The sequence below is a fragment of the Pelodiscus sinensis genome, chromosome 24, assembly GCF_052426305.1.
Source record: "Pelodiscus sinensis isolate ZL-2025 chromosome 24, ASM5242630v1, whole genome shotgun sequence".
NCBI lineage: Eukaryota > Metazoa > Chordata > Testudines > Trionychidae > Pelodiscus > Pelodiscus sinensis.
In genome coordinates, this window is record NC_143075.1 from 730327 (window position 1) to 752494 (window position 22168).

General features: G+C 46.1%; 1 protein-coding gene across 9 annotated transcripts in view; it reads right to left on the reverse strand.

The window, feature by feature from the left end:
* Positions 1-8121: 8121 nt before the first annotated feature.
* Positions 8122-22168, reverse strand: part of CAMTA1 (calmodulin binding transcription activator 1) — a 982645-nt gene continuing 968598 nt past the window's right edge. For 8 of the 9 annotated variants that reach the window (XM_089773028.1, XM_089773030.1, XM_089773027.1 and 5 more), the window contains one exon: positions 8122-11441. In XM_089773028.1, the coding sequence (XP_089629154.1) occupies positions 11409-11441 (33 nt within the window). In that variant the 3' untranslated portion in view covers positions 8122-11408. Of the gene's footprint in view, positions 11442-16159; positions 16342-22168 lie in introns of all 9 variants that reach the window. The other variant, XM_089773035.1, reaches the window with a different exon arrangement.

Consider the following 22168-nt stretch of genomic DNA (forward strand, 5'->3'; position numbering starts at 1 on the left):
TCTGTGTGTCCCTGGGGGGGGAACAGGCGGGGGCGGGTGTCTGTGTGTCCCTGGGGGGGGAACAGGCGGGGGCGGGTGTCTGTGTGTCCGGGGGGGGACAGACGGGGGCGGGTGTCTGTGTGTCCCTGGGGGGGGGACAGGCGGGGGCGGGTGTCTGTGTGTCCCGGGGGGGGACAGGCGGGGGCGGGTGTCTGTGTGTCCCGGGGGGGGACAGGCGGGGGCGGGTGTCTGTGTGTCGGGGGGGGGGGGGGACAGACGGGGGCGGGTGTCTGTGTGTCCCGGGGGGGGACAGGCGGGGGCGGGTGTCTGTGTGTCCCGGGGGGGGACAGGCGGGGGCGGGTGTCTGTGTGTCCCGGGGGGGGAACAGGCGGGGGCGGGTGTCTGTGTGTCCCTGGGGGGGGGGGACAGACGGGGGCGGGTGTCTGTGTGTCCCTGGGGGGGGAACAGGCGGGGGCGGGTGTCTGTGTGTCCCTGGGGGGGGGACAGGCGGGGACGGGTGTCTGTGTGTCCCTGGGGGGGGAACAGGCGGGGGCGGGTGTCTGTGTGTCCCTGGGGGGGGGGGACAGGCGGGGACGGGTGTCTGTGTGTCCCTGGGGGGGGACAAGCGGGGGCGGGTTTCTGTGTGTCCCTGGGGGGGGGACAGGCGGGGGCGGGTGTCTGTGTGTCCCGGGGGGGGAACAGGCGGGGGCGGGTGTCTGTGTGTCCGGGGGGGGGGACAGGCGGGGGCGGGTGTCTGTGTGTCCCGGGGGGGGAACAGGCGGGGGCGGGTGTCTGTGTGTCCGGGGGGGGGGGGGACAGGCGGGGGCGGGTGTCTGTGTGTCCGGGGGGGGGACAGGCGGGGGCGGGTGTCTGTGTGTCCCGGGGGGGGACAGGCGGGGGCGGGTGTCTGTGTGTCCCGGGGGGGGACAGGCGGGGGCGGGTGTCTGTGTGTCCCGGGGGGGGAACAGGCGGGGGCGGGTGTCTGTGTGTCCGGGGGGGGGACAGACGGGGGCGGGTGTCTGTGTGTCCGGGGGGGGGGACAGGCGGGGGCGGGTGTCTGTGTGTCCCGGGGGGGGGAACAGGCGGGGGCGGGTGTCTGTGTGTCCCTGGGGGGGGAACAGACGGGGGCGGGTGTCTGTGTGTCGGGGGGGGGGGGGGGGGGGGACAGGCGGGGGCGGGTGTCTGTGTGTCCCGGGGGGGGGGGGACAGGCGGGGGCGGGTGTCTGTGTGTCCGGGGGGGGGACAGACGGGGGCGGGTGTCTGTGTCCCGGGGGGGGACAGGCGGGGGCGGGTGTCTGTGTGTCCGGGGGGGGGGGACAGGCGGGGGCGGGTGTCTGTGCGTCCCGGGGGGGGAACAGGCGGGGGCGGGTGTCTGTGTGTCCGGGGGGGGGACAGGTGGGGGCGGGTGTCTGTGTGTCCCGGGGGGGGGACAGGTGGGGGCGGGTATCTGTGTGTCCCTGGGGGGGGGACAGGTGGGGGCGGGTGTCTGTGTGTCCCTGGGGGGGGACAGGCGGGGGCGGGTGTCTGTGTGTCCCTAGGGGGGGGACAGGCGGGGGCGGGTGTCTGTGTGTCCCTGGGGGGGGGACAGGCGGGGGTGGGTGTCTGTGTGTCCCTAGGGGGACAGGTGGGGGTGGGAGCTGTTAGGGATGTTAACTGTATTTTTATCGTTTACTTGATTATTCTGTACTCCCTGGGGATAGGCCGGCAGCCAGTGTTCTCCAGCCTCACTCCCAAGGGGCCCCCTGCCACTGCACGTTGCTGCTTCTGTATCAGAGGCAGCAGCGTGGGGTGCTAGGTGGGAGCTGGTCATCAGGGGAATCAGTTTTAAAACCAGCTCCCCATGCAGACTGGCTGCCTATTTCGTACTGCCATGTGCTGCTGCTTCTGAAAATGAGGCAGCAGCGTAGGGAGGCAGCAGCCCCTCTCTGGTGGGGTGGGGGACTGTGCTCTCGGATCCAGTGAGAGCCAGAACTGAGCCAGGCTGCTGGCCAGCCCACTGGCGGCAAGGGGGAGGAGGAAATGCGCGTAGTCTATGGCATTAAGCTATAAGGCATTTGTGGATAATCGGTTCAATGACTACACTCAGGCTGCGTCTAGACTGGCAAGTTTTTCCACAAAAGCAACTGCTTTTGCGGAAAAACCTTGCCAGCTGTCTACACTGGCCACATGAATTTGCGCAAGAGCACTGATGATCTCATGTAAGATTGTCAGCGTTCTTGCGCAAATACTATGCTGCTCCCGCTCGGGAAAAAGCCCTCGTGGGCAAATGCTTTTGTGCAAGAGGGCCAGTGTAGACAATTAGCTCCGAAGTATTCTGCCACACCTCTATGGCCTTTTCTCAGCATCTGTGGATGCTTGGCCTCTGTGGCCATGTCCAGAATCCAGAGATGGCTTTTGCCTAAGGGCTGTAACAGTTACATGGGGCGGGAGGAGCTAAGAGACTAGAACCACACCAGGGCAAGCGGAGTGCCTCCCTGCCTGCCATCCAAAGCTGGGCTTGAAAGCTGTTGAGCTGCTCCAGGCCATTCCTGAGGAGTGGCTACCAGGAGGTACCAACTGATGGAGCGAGGCCTCCTGGGTAGGGGCTCCACGGGGAGCTACCGTGACATTGGCCCTTGCACAGCTATGCTCCTGCACCTTGCATCATGCTGCCGCCGAAACCATTCTCTTACCTCTCTGTTTGCAACAGGCCCAGATTCCATCCTGTCCCCATCTGGCAGCTGCTGGCTGAGATGCCCCTACAGAAAGCACTAGCAACAGCTTAATTTACTGACCAGAAAGATTCACAACAGAGACATTTTCTCTCCTGGCCTAAACCATCTCAAAACAGCAAAGGGGAAGTTGTTCATGACAGTCCTGCTATAGGTAGGCATCTGTCTCCATTCCAGGCTACTGGCTGAAGCTTTCCCTCTGGGCTAATCCATCGTATGAATTATTCTTTGCCAACTACTTAATTCAGAGCTAACTCTTCTCTTGAACCACTGTATTTATTTATTTAGGCACCTAAACTGATTGGATGTGCCTATAAATGCTGTAGGCTAGGCTACAGGACTACAGCTGCGTCTATACTTATACTGCAGCCTTCTTCTGCAAAATTTTATGCAAATGAACAGAGTAGAATATCGCCACCCTTCATTTGCATAGTTAATTAGACATTTTTGCACAAGAGGCTTTTGCGCAAAAAGGAGCTGTGTAGAAGGGTCCTTTTTGCGCAAGACCCCCCTCTTGTGCAAGCGCTGTTCTTTCTGAAAAAAACAAGGAAGAATGGCTCTTGCGCAAGAGGGGGTTTTTGCGCAAAAAGGACCCTTCTGCACAGCTCCTTTTTGTGCAAAAGCCTCGTACGCAAAAATGGCTGCTAATTAATTACGCAAATGAAGCGTGGCGATAATCTACTCTGTGCTTCATTTGCATAAGCTTTTGTGGAAAAAGGCTGCAGTATAGACGCAGCCTAAGAGTCTGCCCATTTCATGTAGCTGAGTAATCACTCGCTTGACAAGAAAGGGTGCTGACAAAACTTCAGGCCTGGTTGCAGGCAAAAGAAAACTTACATTCTAAGAGCACATCCTATCCTATCATGCACAGCTATAGATGGGGAATAACTGTCTATGTGGTGGCAGGAATGGTCTGAGGCTGGCTGCGGCAGCTGGCACCCCAGGCGGAAGGCGCGATTGGCGCCCCTGCCTGCACGGCCGTCAGTGCGTCACCCGGGCTGGCGGCGCCCTAGGCAACTGCCTAGTTTGCCTAGGCTCTCGGGCCGCCCCTGGGTGGTGGTATTGCTAGAAAAGGTCTGAGATTATAGTGGACCCCCAAATCGAATACTTGTCAATGTGATCCTGTTGCAAAAAGACTAATATGATGCTGGGGTGTGTTAACAGGCGTGTTATATATAAGATGCAGGAGGTAATGTTTCTGCTGTACTCAGCAGTGGTGAGGCTCTAATGAGAGTGCTCTGTGTCCAATTCTGGATGCCGCAGGTTAGGAAAGAGGAGGACAAAACTGGAAAGCATCCGGAGGAGAGAAACAAAAATGATAAAAGGTTTAGACGCTTTCACCTATTAGGAAAGGCTACAAAACTGGGCATTTTTAGTCTTGGGAAAAGAAGGTTGGGGGAAGGGAGGGAGCCTGCTAGTAAGCTGCCAATATATTCTGCAAAGAGGATAGTAACCAATTGGGTTCCAGGTCCATTGAAGATAGGACAAAAAGCTTCCCATGTGTGCCCCCTCCTCAGCTGCACCAAGTAGGCACCCCATCCCCTTCTCTCTCCCATTCACCCCCTGCTCCTGCACCCCCTTCCAGACCTCATAGCCCCATCCCCAGCCTGCTCTTGCACCCTGAGTCCTCCGCACCCCCAGCCCACACCTGCATCTTACCTCTGGGCCAGAACCCAACCCCCAGTCCACACTTGCACCCTACCTCCTACCCAGATCCCACAGCCCCACCCCAGTCCACTCCCCAGCAGTCCCGCCTGTGCACTGAATCCCTTATTTTTGGCTCCATCCCAGAGGCTGGGGGGGGGGGGGACGACACAAAATCTACTAGCCCCAGTCCCCCTAGGCTCTGGAGTGGAGCTTGAGGCTAGTGAGGTGAATGTCCTTTTCTTTTCTGCTTTTCAGTTGGAGCCCACATCTGTGAGGGTTTTTTTCCTCCTCACTTGGGGTATGTCTACACTAGCCCCCTAGTTCGAACTAGGGTGGCAGTGTAGACATACCCTTAGTCCTCCACACTGCAGGGGGCCCTTCCAGTTCTATCACATTTCACACTATCACCCTTTTGCCTTCATTGTAAGTTTTCCTTGAGCGATGTCAGAGACACTAAAGCAGGGTGCTTTTTTTTCCTTGGTCTGTTTGATCTGGCTCACTCAGTCATTTTTTAAGAAAGCATAAGGGATAACTGGGATACTAGTGGACTAGGCACCTCCTAATTCAGTCAAAAGATTTGATTTCTGCCCAAAGACGCTTACAGATTAATTTTTAACATGACACCAGGAGAACTTAATAAGACATTGCTAGAGGAGGACGTATGGGGCAGCATCAGTAAAACATCACATTGTCACAGAGATGGCCAGTGCACAATACGAGCAAGCAAAACATTTTTGTTTCCCTTGTACTTGCTATCTGGGGCTCCCAAAGTGCTTTACACCTAACTGAGTAAGCCTGTGATGCTCCTCAGCTTCAGCCCAGTACGCTACAAAATTGGTGGCTGCTGACGAAGGGTGCGGTCACACAGCAGGGCTTTACGTGAAATCAGCTACACAAATTGAGCTCTGTCAATTGCATAGCTTATGTTGAAATAGCTTATTTCAAAATTGGGAGCATCTGCACAGCACTTAGTTTGAAGTAGAGCACTCTTCCTCCAACTTCCCTTATTCCTTGTACAATGAGGGTTACAGGAGTCCAAATAAGCAGTCCTCCAGCTTGATAAGATTTTGACACTATTTCGAAATACCTGCCTGCAGTGTAAATGTGGACTAAGTTACTTAGAAATAACACTAGTTATTTCCAACTAATGTTGCTGTGCAGACGTACCCCCAGGGAGTCCAACCACCACTCACCCGCATCACTGCAGTTCCCTGGTGTGAACACATAATGTCAGTACAGGAGGTGAGGGACGAGCCTGGGATTTTAACTCTCACACTTTCTGGGACAAAGCACACTGGAACCTCTGTAATCCGGCACCCTGGGGAACTAGGCTATGTCAGATTTTGGAATGGTCCAGACCCTGGGTATTTATCCTAAGGAAGGGTGCTGGGGCTCAGGGTGCGAGGTCTGGGCGGGAGGGAAAAGGGGGGGGGGGATGCTTACCTGGTGCCATACCCGCTGTTATGGGCGCAGCAAGGGAAAAGTTTCCAGATCAGCACTTTGCTGTTCTGGCATTCCCCCAGCTGGAATGGGTTTCTCCTCTCCCTGCCAGTGTCTGAACCATGGGCGTTCCCGGATCAGGGACACCTTGATTACGGAGGTTCAAATGTAATTGTAGCTTTTATTACAGACCTCTACATTCTTCTTGCGCTGGACGTGTATTGTCACGGGGTAAAATGTTCCAACGAGTCTAGGTTTTTTTGAAACTTAAGTCCCATTCACTGAACCATTAAGGGCCTGCTGTTTTTTCTATTGAAGTGAATGGCAAAGCTGCCTTTACTGTAATGGGCACATGACTGAACCCTGCATTCCCCCGATGATGGTTGGCAAATTTAGGGTAAATGATCTCATGTAAGAGCCAAATGCCACACTGTGACCTGGAACTGTTCTTACTCTGATTACTATCATATGCTGAATAGGTTAATCATGGGCTTAATGACACCCTCCTTTTACACATCAGATGATTTCTTTTGTGTGCGCTATAATGGCTTTATAAAGACAGGGATTATTATTGACTGTATTACCACATTAACCACGTTGATTCAAAACCAGAAATTAATTCATCATTGTTATTAAATGTGATTTTTTTGGATTGTTTTTAAAAGTATTTTTTGGATTCTGGAACTTTTAAAATTACTTTTTAATTCCATCCCCCACTGTAGAGTTTTGGAATGTATTACTCACTGTCTCACAGTTTTCGTTGGAAACCTGGGACTTTGTCTCTGCTCTCATGGACGGTACCCTATTTAGGAAGTAAAAAAGAATTGTAATCCCTGAAAGTTAAAAATAGCTAGATTAAATATTTTAATTATATATTGTTACAATTGAGTCAATGAGGAGGTTAGGTGCCAGACAAAATATTTCTTCCTGCTTTCTTGATTTCTTCTGCTATTTTCTGTTTAGTTTTATTCAATTATAAAAACTGATGTAAGGTTTCATTGCTTTTTCTGAAGGAGCTTTAGTGCATGTGATTGTTTAACGGAGAACTCCTTGGCCTCTGTGATAGAACAAGAAGCAATGGGCTTAAATTGCAGCAAGGGAGGTTTAGGTTGGACATTAGAAAAAACTTCCTAACTGTCAGGGTGGTTAAACACTGGAATAAATTTGCCTAGGGAGGTTGTAGAATCTCCATCTGTGGACATTTAAGAGCAGGTTGGACAGACATTAGGGATGTAAGTAACTAGTCGACTATCCAATAAGCAAATGCTAATTGGATAGTCGACTCGAGTAGTCGCTCCCTCCCTCGCTGCATCTATCAGAGAGGCAGTGGGGGGGGGCGGGGGGAAGGAGATGGTGTTGGCGGGGAACTGATAAAGCTGGTTCCCCCCAGCACTGTCTCTGTGGGCAACAGGGGAGGCAGAGGCACAGCAGGAAATGGCGCGAGCGGGGACTGCTTCATAGAATCATAGAACTGGAAGAGACCTCAGGAGGTCATCAAGTCCAGCCCCCTGCCCAAGGCAAGACCAATCCCAACTAAATCAACCCAGCCAGGGCTTTGTCAAGCCGAGACTTAAACACCCCTAGGGATGGAGGTTCCACCCCATCCCTAGGTAACCCATTCCATTGCTTCACCACCCTCCTAGTGAAAAAGTTTTTCCTAATATCCAACCTGGACCTCTCCCACTGTGACTTGAACCCATTGCTCCTTGTTCCACTATCTGTCACTCCTGTGAACAGCCTCTCTCCATCCTCTTTGGAACCTCCCTTCAGGAAGTTGAAGGCTGCTCTCAAATCCCCCCCGCACTCTTCGCTTCTGCAGCCTAAACAAACCCAAATCCCTCAGCCTCTCCTCATAGATCACGTGCTCCAGCTCCCTCATCATTTTGGTCATCCTCTGCTGGACCCTCTCCAATGCGTCCACATCCTTTTTGTAGTGGGGGGGGCCCAGAACTAGACACAACATTCCAGATGTGACCTCACCAGAGCTGAATAAAGGGAAATAATCACATCTCTGGATCTGCTGGCAATGCTCCTCCTAATGCAACTTAATATGCCATTAGCCTTCTTGGCCACAAGGGCACACTGCTGACGCATCTCCAGCTTCTCATCCACTGTAACCCCCAGGTCCTGTTCTGCTGAACGGCTACTTAGCCATTCAGTCCCCAGCCTGTAACAATGCTTGGGATTCTTCCATCTCAAGTGCAGGACTTACCTGAGTTTACAGGTACGTCTTCTAAGTGTGTGACAGAGATCTAAACTTTACAAGGATATTTATAATTACTTGAAAAATCTACAGGTCCTTCGTAATTAAAATGGAAGAGAATGTTAAAAGAAATACACTTAGTATGGGGAAATTTTCTTTGTTTTTAATTTACAGCAGAAAGAATATAAAGCATTCAGAAAACATTTTCCATATTTTAAGGGCAATTCAAAACATTTTGCATGGTTCCAGCAGCTGAGTTCTTCAACAGATCCATTGATTCAGTGATGCTTTACATGCACAGTTACAAAAATAAAACTTACAAAAAGAGACATCTATACTAGTTTTACATGCAAGTCTTGGGGACCCCCTGTTGGGCACCAACTACTGTGTGGAACTGCTGTAAGCGTGCAACCATATAGGGAGATCATGTTATATTCTTTATTTCTTTCACACAGTATTACTCTTGTCGGATGTGTTAAACAAAGGAGCAATTCCATTTTCAGGATGCAGAAGAAGGGCCTGCTCCTGGCACTTGGGAATTCCGATTATCGAAGAAAGCTGCACTTATGTATCTTCTATCAGAAATAAGTTCCACAGTCACGAAAAGGGTAAGCAGAAAAGTTTTTTCAATGGAAGAGTATTACAACCCAGTTCAGCAAAGTATTTAAGGATCTACTTAATTTTAAGCTTGTGAGTAGTCCCATTAAGTTAATGGAACCACTCATATGCGTAATGTATTAAGCATGTTTGTAAATGTTTTGCTGTATCAGGGTCTTTATAAGCAGATACACCACCAGGCCCATGGATCCGGAAGGGTAACCTGAAATAGCTCTGTATTTTACTGAAAATTTTTAGTATAAATATAAGGGATTAAAATGAATCCACTGAGGTAATTACTTTTATTATGAAAAGTTCAATAATTATCATAATGCTAGTCAATAGGACAAACATTTATGTTTCAGAATGACAGAGTATTTCCAGTATTAATACAGAGCATTCCAGTTCATTCCAAAAGGAGTTTACTTTCATATTGGGTTCCCATTCTGTGTGTGTGGTAACTTAATATGTAAGGTTCCATTTCAGTAAAATAAATGGAAATTATGAGGCTGCCACCGCCAAAGTGTGAGAGCCAGACAATTATTTTTAACTGAACCAGGTCATAAAGCAGCAGTTCACAAATGTATACAGAGTTCTGATAATGAGCTATATAGCACACATATTGTAATTCAATGCTGGCAGTGAACAGAAGTAATTAAAAACCAGGTACAATTATAGAAAAGGCACCAAGAGCACTGACCCCATTTTTTGCCACAATCTTTGTGATTACTCTTCTTTTAAAGATACCAGTTTATAAGCTTCTCATTTGTGAATATTTTTAGGCTTCACAAAAAGCCTGGAGTTTGAACAGTTTAATTGGTGGCCAGGATCAAGTAAGAGCAACTATTATGAAACGAAACGTCTAAAATTTACACCAACCATTTGGAAATTTTAAACTGGTACTAGCAACATAAACCCACAGAAGCAGTTTCAGATTTCAGCTATGCCTGTGTAAATCCAGAGTAACTGCACTGACTACAGGAGAATTATTCCTGATATATACTAGTGTAATTAAGATCAGTCCTCTATCATCTAAGCATCATAATAATTTTTAATTAGTATTTCAGTTTTAAAATATCTGATTTCTTTGGCTCCTCACTATGTGGAAATAGCAATATACCATGACACCCCTACAAGACCAGTTTGCAACTTTTAAGATTTACTTATTTTTATTTTTTAAAATTTTTGTGCATTTTTATTACATTTTCTGACTTCCAGCAGGAGATATGAAAATGTGAAACATATTCTACTTTCATACTATTTCTTTTTTCAGTTTATGTTCATTCTAAGTGTTCTTTATTGGAGTGAGTGTATGGTGTTAAGCTAGATACATTTTTGTATTCTTATGATTATCTGCTTTGCAAAAGTAACTTCTTAAGCAATATTAGCATTCACATTACTTGGCACCATTGGCAAAAAATAAAAATAAAATAAAATAAAATAAACCTCCTGGTAGCCAAAATCAAATGTAAACATATCCTTTTTTAGTAATGTTACTCTGCCTTTTTTTCCTAAGTCTAAATACAGTAGCTCTTTTTTTTTTTGCAGTTTAATCATGCTTTAGCAAAATGTTCTTCTAAAGAACATTTAAAATAAAGTTTCTTATAGTGAAATAAAGTTTTTGTTTCATTTTACAGACCATAGCCACTAATGCTTTGCTTTTTTCATTTCTTTTTTCTTGAATTCATGCACATATCTCTGTTTTAATATATACAGTATATACAAACAATACATCCACTCTTTTCGCTCATTCAGACAAAACTATACAAATAATAATTTTATCTTGCCAAGTTATTGACCCTTTGTGAATAAAATATTTAGTAATTAATCAATATATTCCCTTTCAAATATTATTTCTCATATTCCATTTCTACCTTCTATATATACAGAAACTGCCTAGATTTTGATGAAATAGCCAAAATAAGGAATTTACTGGCCAGGATGGAGCACCACTCTGATCTTTAGGTGGTATAAGTGTCCAGGCAACATATGTACGTGACTGCTCAGAACAACAAAATTACTTAAACAAAAAAAGCGCTACACGCGTTACAAACTATTTTATGTAAATAATTAACAGTAAGGCCAGAAAATAAAGTGCTGAATATGAGAAAAAGTACATGACACTTGATATACTTGCAGGTTCTAGAAAAAATACCAATAAAGGAAATTTTAAAAACTTGCTCAAGCTGCTCTCTTTATTTCCCATGCATTACCCGTTTACCTCATACACCAACCCACTCTGTAAATTTCCACGGGATGTATTAAAAACCTGCAGATTTAAAAAGTTGCATTAAGTGTGCTGTAGAGAGATTCAAATAAAAAGAAAGGACAGACGTGCAAAGGAAATGAAAATGCATGTACCCAATAAAGATTTACTGATCTAAGCCCCTCCACTGAATCTTGAAGCTTCAGTTTCTTGGAGATGATTGACAGGTGCAGGAATAGCATTCTTGTGTTGCTTGTGCATTCCCACCTTTCCTTAACAATATTTTTGGTATAATATTTGTACAGTTCCACACGTTTTAATACAGCCCTATATGAAAAGAATAATTAATCGCTTCTTTCGGAGAGAATGAAGCAACTCACAAATTCCTCCTGGTGTCTTTTTTCCCATGATCCAACAGAAGATTGAGTTCCAAGATGTCTTGCTGAACAAATTAAAAATTGTCCATGAAAGTGCAAATGCAATGACCAAAACATTACTGTTAAAATTCTGCAGCTGAGATTCCCAGAACTGCAGTGGGTTTTTGTTGCATGTCTCTGCTAAAAACAGAAAATGAAAACAGTCTGAAAAGCAATGTCACATTGCTACGGGATGCTGCTGTGTATCTTCAGGTTCCTTGGCCTTTTTCAATTCTTTCACTCTGAAACAATAAAAAGGCATTTCTATTTCCAAAAGAAATTCAACAGGTGAAAGAAAGTCAAAGGGTCCCTCACTACACCTCGCAGTATGAAGTAGCTATCACCTGAAGAAAATTCAGGAGTACAGTATTAATAAGAAAGACTCTCTCCATAAACAATTGGGAACCAGGGGAGGAGAGAAAAAACTATTCAGGAGAAAAAAATTCACCTTTTGCAACTCATTTCTGGACAACTTTATTTAATACCCACATTCATTCAATTATCACATCATCTGATCTAATTACTTGGCTTTTATGACTGCTTTTCATAAGCTACTTTGATGCTGCTGTCTCGTACCAGATAATTTGAGCAAAACACACTTTCTGTGATGCCTTCTTTTCTAAGTAGGACACTGAACATGGAAAGATGCTACCTGCTGCACCCAGCATTGTGGGGAGAACAGCTATATTCCAGACTTCCATAGTAAATTTCTACTTAATTTATACAGTACATTTAGATTAGTAGAATTTACATGTGTGTGTATGCAATTTATACTGGCATCAATGTAAGTTTAGATACATTCCTTCAACATGTTGTTTCAGTCTCTCAGTCAGCATCTGAACAGTCTGGTTACTTGTGGGATAGATTTATTTGTGTCTTCATAACCCTCAGTCAGGGGGAACAATTTCTCCATAGAGCCTGATCTTTCATATTCAAATGTCTGAGAGAGGATGAAAGGGCTATTCCTTGTACAGACTTTGTAAAGAGCATTCAGCTGCCACAGTTACCAACACTTTAGAAATTCATTCATTGAGCTGAGAAGCACCTACCCTCATTGGAGCTAGATAATCATTTAAAGAGCTGTATTATATAAATTTACTTAAATATGACAGTATGGGGAAATTGAAAATTAACACGTTAAATACAATCTGTGTCACGCCTGGAGCCCATTAAGCCCACTACTTGCCTAACAGCACAGAAAGCAAGGGTACTTCACTGGGGTTTTCTAGAAGTGACTAAAATTAACAACTGCAGATACCAGAAAGGGACAAATTCAGAGGTGCTTTATAAATATTGTAAGTTTCAAAACTGTAAGAGCATAAGGGAATCCAACTAACCTGAATGAACATAACAGAGCCATAGGTTAGCAAACTTTAGATGCTAGGGGATAGAACAGAGGCACCGAGCAGAAATAGCAACTAAGAGGAGAGTGTAAATTAAAGTAGGTATCCACCACTGTATTACCTTTTGCCCCCCTATGTCAAATTAGACTCAGTTATATTTGCATATTGACGTGTAACTAAAATAAACTTTCACATTTTGGAATTTGGCTCAGTTACACATCAATATGCAAATGTGCAACAACTTTTTGTATGTGTACCTATGTAGACATGTAGCCAATACAGAGCTATTTGGTGTTTTAGCTGTGTGGTTTAAACAGTCAGCTAAATCATAGCTCTAGCATTCGGGATATCCTGTACGCTTGTGACACACAGGAAAGGGGCACTGGGTTCCAGCAGTGACTGAATGGCTCACACAGCATTTAAAACTGTACTAACTGTTTAGTAAAAATAAGATTTTACTGCAGTGTTTGAGAATTACAAGCTTGGAAAGATGCTGGGTGTTGCTGATCAAAAATGGAAAGAGGCTGCAGTAGCTCATCACATGTTGCAGGACTCTAAGTCCTGTCTACACTAGCAACATGATCTGTGGCTGAAAGTGAGCTCTCAAGCACATTCGGAACAACACTGGAATTCCATTCCAGTCATGGCTCAGGGACCCCCAGCGTTGGAAAGGAGCGATTAAATCTGGTCGTGTAGTCAAAGCATCGCTGACGTGAAAGATGAATTAAGATGCAATCCTGGGTCCAATGATGTCACGGGCAGGACTTCCATCGGCTGCAATGGATCCAGGATTTCACGCCAGTTGCCCGGGAGGAATTCTCCATTCTGTGCCCTATGGAGATTACTCCCTAGTCTCTCTCGGCAGTTTACTTTGTTCTGCTAATTATCTGGTGGCACTGTTGTATATGTATTACAGGATACACATGTGCAAAACCAATAGAGAGAATTTATAATGCTGTACTTACACACACACACACACAAACTCAGAATATTCTTAATTAGTAAAACTCAAGCTTTCTTTCCTTGTAGCAGGAAAGTGAAAAGTTACTTCTGCCTCGATGTACACTAGTTCATCTTTAATTTTGAGGCTAATCACACATATGCACCTACAATACAGGACTTCTAGTGTAAGTACATTTTTCAGTTGCACCTATCTTACTGTAATATAAAATTCACCTGTTATTACTATAGAGCTCATTGAGAACATGCAAAATTGGTAAGCTATGGCTCTTACTGCCACATGCTGTATCCATGTTTCGCACTTCAACATGCAAATTCTACACTAACAGAGCACACTTCTGCTGGAAAAATGCAAGACATGCTTTGCTGCCAACTTCAACCTAAGACATGCAACATCTGTACTGGTGCAGACCTGTTTAATTGGGATATGCATGCTAATGCAAGTTGCTTACTGTAGCATTCAATATTTGCACTAGTACAGATCCTGTTCACAAATATGCAATACCTTGGTCAATTGAGTCCTGTACTGGTTACAAGGTTTGTAAGCTTATACAAATTTGGAACTGTAGTGCTGCTTGAAAGAAGCTGCAGAGTGCACAAATACATTCACAGACAACATGTGCTTCACAGTCTTGTATTCCACAGCATTTTGAAAACAATTTGAATATGATGCTAATGTTAATACTTTTAAAATGTGTTAAATATTCCCACATAGCTATTAGCCGTGTGTGTGTGGGGAGGGGGAAGGAATGAAGAGTGCATGTTTGTGCAGGTAGCCATTTATTTGTAATGTATGTTAATACAAAGAATATGCCTCAACAGCATTGAAGTTGTAAGACAAACAGCAATCATGAAGTGTACAGCTAAGGCTGATATTCTAAGGACCAAAGAGCTCTGACCTGCTCTAAAGTGAACCTGAATTAATATTTTTGAACTTTTGTGTGCGTCCAGTAGTTCATTCAGAAGCCTTGCCAGTTTGTCACATATAAAGTGCACAATGAAACCCTCCTGGAAAGTTGATACCTCGGTGACAAGCAACAGCCTTTAGTCCAGTTTAATATTTCCATAATTTAAAAAAAAGATCATTTCATGATTAGTTGCCATCTTTATTTGGTGACAGTCTCGCAGTGATACGAGCTAGAACAGGCCAGTTCTCTTCCATTTATTAGCACTGTGTAAAAAAAGGACCAACTACATTTTCACATTTGACTAAACAACGTGCTTCCAAGATCTAGTCCTGGACAAACAGAAACTCAGAAGAGCAGTGGTACTCACACAGTGCAAAAGAGGGCGACAGCTGGTGCTTTCTTACGACAACTAGCCAGGACATTCTCTGCATTTCAAGTAAGGAAGGGAGTGGGGAGGTCTAGGTTGGAGCTTAAGAACAACTATTTCCCTAGGAAGGGGATTGAAGCCCTGGGCTGGGTTCCCGAGGGAGGGGGTGGAATCCCCATCCCTAGAGGTGTTTATGTCCCAGCTTGACAAAGCCCTGGCTGGGTTGACTTCATTGATCTTGCTTTGGGCAGGGGGCTGGACTCCATGACTCCTGAGGTCTCTGCCAGACCTGGGATTCTAGCTGAGGTCTATGGAGGCTTCCTTCCTTTGCCAACTTTAGCAAGCTGTCCAGAATAAAACATTGGGCCAGACTTTGAAGGAGGCTTTTGCCTCAGGAAGTGACAGCTGGCTGAGTGGCTGGTTCATCTTGGTCTGAGCAGTCTCCAACTACCGGCACCTGTATCTGTACTTAAGTCAGGGCAGCCCTGGGCAGAAGTAGCACCAAGCAAAAGTTTTAGGGGGGCCTGTAAGTTGTCTCCGCTCTAGATACAGGTTCTCATTAGCTAAAGGCACTTTTGAAAGTGTCCCTTGGTCCTGGGATGTGGCTGACAGGGCTGCTCAGGTGAAGTCCTGTTGGTGCTGGAATGTGACCACTGTCGCTTGGGACAACCCCTTTGGCAGGAAGAGCTGTTCCACTGGTTGCTGTGATGGTGCCTAGAATTGGGAAGGTGAATTTATTTTCTCATATTTCTGCACAAGGGAGGGTCCCAGTGGCAAAGACATCCCTGGATCACACACTTTGGCCAGAGGCCATGATGGCCACCTTCAGGTGCAGGGTCATTCTTCACCAGTGAGTGACGGGAAGCTGTAAGCCAGTCTGACAAAGTACCATTGGCCTCCCTTTAAGGTGTTCTAAGGAGTTAACTGTGAGGGTTAGTCATGTTAAATGGGAAAAACAGCTTTTGAGCTGTGACCCTTTGACCCACAAAAAATCCCACACCTCCCCAAATGCCCCCGCTACACAGTTCTCATGACCTTTGGATTTGTATTATGTATTCAAATAGCATTAGGAAAGTTGCATTATGTGCTGAAGCAATGTAGTAAGCACAGCCCTGAAAGCCAGCAGCAGTTTAGATTGAATTATTTCCCTCAAATGAGATTTTGTGAGCAAATGAATTCGGCCTACTTAGAAAAGTTTCAGCAGACGATAGCTTCATGAGGAAAGCGAGGCAAAGCTGCTGCATAAAAATTACTGTACAATGCCCAGCCAGGGAAATGTTCAATGAGTCAGTGAGTTATAGCAAGAGAGTTCTGGTGATGCTGGAGGTCAGCAATATAAAGGACAGTGAATCAGAGCCACCGAAGGCGTTTTAGGCAGTTACCTGTTGCTCTGAGAGCTGAATTGACTTGTGTGAAATGTAGGAAATGGGAGCGCTTGCCTTTTTCCAGATATCTCATTTGGGTTGCAAAATAAAAGAGACAGAAAGGCCCAATAAGAATGACACCCCGGAGCATGTGGCCTGCAATCTAACACACACATTTGTGCTCCAAAAACATTCAATCCCTGCAAAAGGTAAACGAAAGAAAATTACTTTGGAAACTTCCTGGGCAGCCACCTTGACACATGCACCACATGACAGTTTTCTTCCATAGCCTTACATTGGCTCACTCAGGAGAGGCTAGTCCCCCTTCCCTAACATTTCCCCCATTCTTAATGTTACTGGAAGACGCATAAGAAATTGGGGATTTAATGCCATGGCTGCTGCATATCACACGTTCCCTGCTTCTATGACAAGAACGGGAGAGACTGTATCTGTAAACTGCTAGGGAAAGTACTGCTCTCTGCAGGCCAGTAGAGGACGTTATGTGCGTGTTCATTCAGGTATGAAACAAAGAAGTTTTACTTACCAGAGTAACTGACACCACCTGGTACATATACTTGCCCCAAAGCAGAGAACCACATATAACTAATAGGATGAAGTTTAAAAAGGTTGCTGCCATGAATGAATTTATTCTTCATATTATAGCTTGTTTCTTATGGTAACTTTGCTTGTTTTACCCAAGAAAACAGCTGTATTGTAAGCAGTTTAGCCAGTAGAGCAGGTCAAGACGACCTGACAGTTAAGAACTCCTTGTAATTACGGCAGAAGGGTCACTGAAGCAATACACATTTCTCTGTGTCTAGTACAGGGGTGGGCAATAATTTTTTGATGGGGGCCACGCCAAGATTTTGGAAAGTGGTCAAGGGCTGCACTCTACCATGATGTGGAAGGAGTCTGGGATGGAGGCTGGGTGCAGAAGGGAGCTTGGGGTAAGGGACTGGGCTGCAGGCGGGAGACTGGAGTCTGGGAGGGAGTTGGGATGAAGCAGGCGGTTGTGACCTAGGGCAGGGGACTGGAGTGCAGGGGTTTAGGATGTGACCTAGGGTATGGGGGGGATTGTGATCTGGGGAGGAGATTGGGGCCAGATCTGGGAGGGGGTGTGGGTGTAAGAGGGGGACAGAGGGTTTGGGTATGTTGAGTGGGGGGGGCAGAGGGTTGGGGCAGGGAAGGGCTGGGGTGCCAGATGCAGGCGGGGGCAAGAGACTTACTTGCCAGCTGCCAAACTAGCGTCTGCCTGCAGAGCTTAGAATGTTTCCCAGCCTGCCTGCCTGGCCATGTGCACCAAGAATAACTGAGCCCAGGAGAGGGGACGTGGTTCTTCTTGGCTGCTTGTTACTCCAACAAGTAGCTCCCATTGGCTGGTTTTTCATTAGTTGGCCAATAGGAATGTGCTGGGGGTGGGCGACTCTTAAAACTTCCTGCCTCCCCTCCAGTTTTAAAAGAGAAACTGAGCCCTGCAGCTGCATTTCTGCATGGCCAGGGCTGCGGGGCAAGCGGGGGAGCCTGCCTGGGACTCCCTGCTGCCTCTGTGGGCCAGATCCAGTGGCTTGGCAGGCTGGATTCAGCCCACGGGCCGTACTTTGCCCAGGCCTGGTCCAGTAGCTGCATCCTGCACCAGTATTCTGAACAAAACTTGCATACGGGAGGTTACAAGAAGGTTTAAACAAAGGAAGAGCTCAATATTTTGTATGTTTTGGGGAAGGCAGTAGAGATTCAGCTGCCCAAGGTTCCTTTGGATGAAAGGGCTACTAATTGTAGGTTATTACCAGTTCCTTCTGAAACAGCATGCTACCGCTGCTGCAGGAATGTAGCCAATTAATAGTAACTACCTAAGCCCCTTTGAGATCTGCAGCTTTCTTACTTACGTCCCACCAAAATATCTTAACTTGCTGTGGGAAATCCAGATGATCCTTTGGGGGACCCCTTTCATCTTTTTTAAAATAAACCTCAATATAAACTAAAAAATCTGTCCATATTTGCATGCAGCATAAACACGTGCATGTGCATACGTTCAGCATGTGGGCAGTGTGCCAGTTTGTGCTTGTCAATATAGGTACGAGTATTGGTGCACTGCGTAGTGTGTACATGCACAAACACTGTTTATGTGCATGTTGATACATGCACATCTACAGCAGTGAAGAACAATTAGATGTTGTGAAGTCGTCTCTTATGCTTCAGCCGAGTGGCAGATGACACACGTTGCAGCAGCTCATCACTTACATGTTTTCCAAATATACAGAAAAAGTAGGATTACAGACTTAAGAGGAAGAAGCAGTAACTGTGGTTTATTGTGAAAATGAGAACTGTGCATCATGCTACAATGTATTTAAAGTGCGCTTGTGCACATAACCCATTATTCATTAAAAACGGGTTGATTTCATGTCATTAAGTCACTGGCTGTACTTCCCTGATTCACATTCTTTAATGATTGGGCCCTACTGTACCCTAGTGTCTTTGTACACTATGCAAACGTGTACAAAGACACAGTCACTGCCTCAAAAATGGCAGGACAACTGACATATAGGGTAGAAGGAACACAACCAGAGACCCTTTTTTACATACATATATCCATTTTCAATGTATTTGATCTCCACTATTCTAGATGAAATGCCAAGTGTCTCTTGTGCACCTCTAGACATCACATCGTAGTTAGTTCCTTATAGGTGTAATAATAAACGTAGGTCTAAGAAAAAATCTCTGAATATTTACAGCTTCCTTATTACCTCATATGCCAGGGATTTGCTTTATATAATATACACAAAGCATTTGCATCTAGGCTGCGTCTAGACTGGCAAGTTTTTCGGCAAAAGCAGCTGCTTTTGCAGAAAAACTTGCCAGCTGGCTACACTGGCTGCTTGAATTTCCTCAAGAACACTGACGATCTCATGTAAGATTGTCAGTGTTCTTGCAGAAATGCTATGCTGCTCCTGCTCGAGCAAACGCCCTCTTGCGAAAATGCTTTTGCACAAGAGGGCCAGTGTAGACAACACAGTATTGTTTTGCGCAAAAAAGCCCCGATAGCAAAAATGGCAGTCGGGGCTTTCTTGCGCAAAACCGAGTCTAGATTGGCACGGACGCTTTTCCGCAAAAAGTATTTGCGGAAAATCATGCCAGTCTAGACGTAGCCCTACAGTTTAAGCGGATTCCTTTGCATGATTTTTCAAATAAAACAGACTAAGAATTATCACTGTAGATCAGAGTGGTAGCTGTAGAGATGAGCCACTGAATGGGGAATGGACAAAACCCCCCTCGTGCTATACATGAATAGGCGAGAGGCACGCCATTGTGCTATTCTTGTACCAACAGAAAACTAAACACATTTCATTAATTTCTGCTACTTACACAAACTTCAGGGTACTTTTTAAAACAACATTTGAGGCATCAGCCTTGTACTATATAATCAGACTCTGATGAAGAGAGACGGTGCAATAATATACAATTCAAAGAAAAGCGAAATGATTGATGTTGGTGGCTGCTTTCTGGTCATATTATCAAACTATTTAAATATTTCCTACAGTGAGTAACTGCAAGAGATTTGACCATCCATGTGACTCTACACAGCCTATGGAGAAACCGTATGTACTGCACCTTCAGAAATTGCTTCCTGTCATTTCCGATATGGCCTGCAATCCACTTAAACTGCAACAGTAACAGTTCTCAAAAAGCAAAAGTCTCACCTATAAAGTTCTTTCAGCAGGCTCTTCCATATAGTGCAGACCATGCAAGATGCAGTGGGTGCAGACGGTAATGTTGAGACTGCAGCTTGCATGTATTTTTCGGAATGCTGTCCTTGGCATGATGGCACAATTGCTTTGCTCTCTCGTCTATTCCCACTGTGTGCTCCCTCACACATTTCTGTTCAGATTTGAACATAACTGGGCTGTTCTGAGATGTTCAAGTTTGATCATTTTGCTATTTCTAGAACGATGGAATTCTTAACACTTACTTCTGCTAAAGAGCCAATACTTCAGAAAAAATGAAGTGAGTAAACAGGCAATAATAGCCTCCTTTTGGTCTCTGTTACTTAGCCGGGGAGTGGGAAAGAAATCTTTCAGAGCTTTGCAGCCTGTCCTCCAGAAAAACTGCAGGTTTTGTGCATTCTGCAAGAGCTCAGCAAGTGAATTTAGCAGATAACCTTTGCTGCTGCTTGTCTGGAGGTGAAGGAAGAGGGCAGAAGGGACAAGGAATGGGAAGGGAAGTTAAAGAGCGATCCATTGAAGAGGATGAGGGCTAGAAAGGGCAGCAACAAAAATGTGATAGTAGGAGAGGAGTTTGGAGGGGAAGCATAATCCTTTTTGAATAATAAATTGTCAGTTTGAAATTATGCTCATTGTTGCTGCAGTTTCATAACACAGGTCTTTGAGACAAGAGACACACCAAATATATAGCTGCAATCACCCGCACAGGCCTGCCGTCTGCCAGGCCCAAGACTATCTCAGACAGACAGACATTAATAGAAAAGATGGGGAAGTCCCCCATTTAATCCAGGCCAGCGTCCTGCAGAGAAACAGAGTGTTCCAGCTGTCAACTAACGGATTCCCACAAGGACACCATCTCTGGACTCTTTTCTAGGTACCTGGTAAATCTAGAACCCCCTTCACTTCACCCCCTGTCACTGTCTCTTCCCAAAGTCTAACTTTTAGATCCTTTTCCCCTAAGATGGCACTTCCTCTGGAAAGCATTGGGCTTCTTCTAAAGCCTACATCTGTGTTTCTGCTGCTGTTACGAGAGGAGGAAAAGACTGTTACCGGTTTCAGGAAACGGTGTTCTTAGAGGTGTGTTGCTCGGTCCATTCCCCGTTAAGTGTGTGCGTTCACCACATGCACTGGTGCTGGAAGTTTTCCCCTCAACAGTATTTGTATGGGGAGTGGCTCTGGCGTCCGCTAGAGTGGCACCCTAATGGTATGGGATAAAAGGGCCCCACCTGTGCCTCCTACTCTCCGTTTCTTCTTGCTGGAAACTCCGACAGTAGGGAAGGTGGGCAGGTCATGGAACGGACGTGAGCAACACCCCTTGAAGAACACGTTACAGAAACAGGCAACTGTCTGAGTAATTGCTCATGTCCATTCCGTACGAGGGGACTCCAAGCAGCATTCCTGGGGGCAGGGAGAGACTCGTGGCCACAAAGACTGTAGCACGACTCTGCCGAACCCAGTGTCATCACTGGCCTGCTGAGTGATGGTGTAATAAGACAAGAACGTGTCAACCAAGGACCATGTCATGGCTCTGCAGATGTCCTGGATCAGGCTGTGCACCAGAAAGGCTGCCCAAAATACTTGTGTGCTAATCAAATGGGCTCTGATCACAGGCAGCAGTGGGACCTGTGCCAGTGCATAACAGGTCTTTATGAAAGAGGTGATCCAACTGGAAATCCTCTGTGAAGAAATCCGGAGGACCCCTTCATCCTATCCAGTGTAGCAATGAAGAGCTGGGTTGATTTATGGAGAGGCTTGGAACGCTCCAAGTAAAAAGCCAAAGTCCTCTGGATGTTCAGCGTGTGCAGACGCCTCTCCTTGGCAGTTTTGTGTGGGACCGAACACTGGCAGGAGCCAGCCCTGGTGCACATGGAAGGAACATACCACCTTTGGCGGGAAGAATGGACCTTGCACTTACAAATAACTGTGTCTGGAGGTCAAGGCCTTAATCTTCTAAACCCGTCTTGCCAACGTCACTGCCACCAGGAAGAAAACGGTTACTCACCTTCCACAGCTGTTGTTCTTTGAGATGTGATGTTCATGCCCACTCCAGACAGACGCGTGCACATCACATTTGCATAGTAGCTGGAAGAATTTTTCCACTACCAGCTATCCATAGGGTTGACCTCAGCGCTGCCTGGAGTGGCGTCACCATGGTGCCCAATATAGGGCCCTGCTGACCCGCCCCCTCCTCAGTCCCCTCTTACCACCAGTGACAGGAGCCAGAGCTTCGCTTCCCCTCGCTCTTCGCTTGCCTTGCAGGCAGGTAAGCGTTTTCTTTCCAATCTTGTCTATACTTGCTGACTTGTAGTTC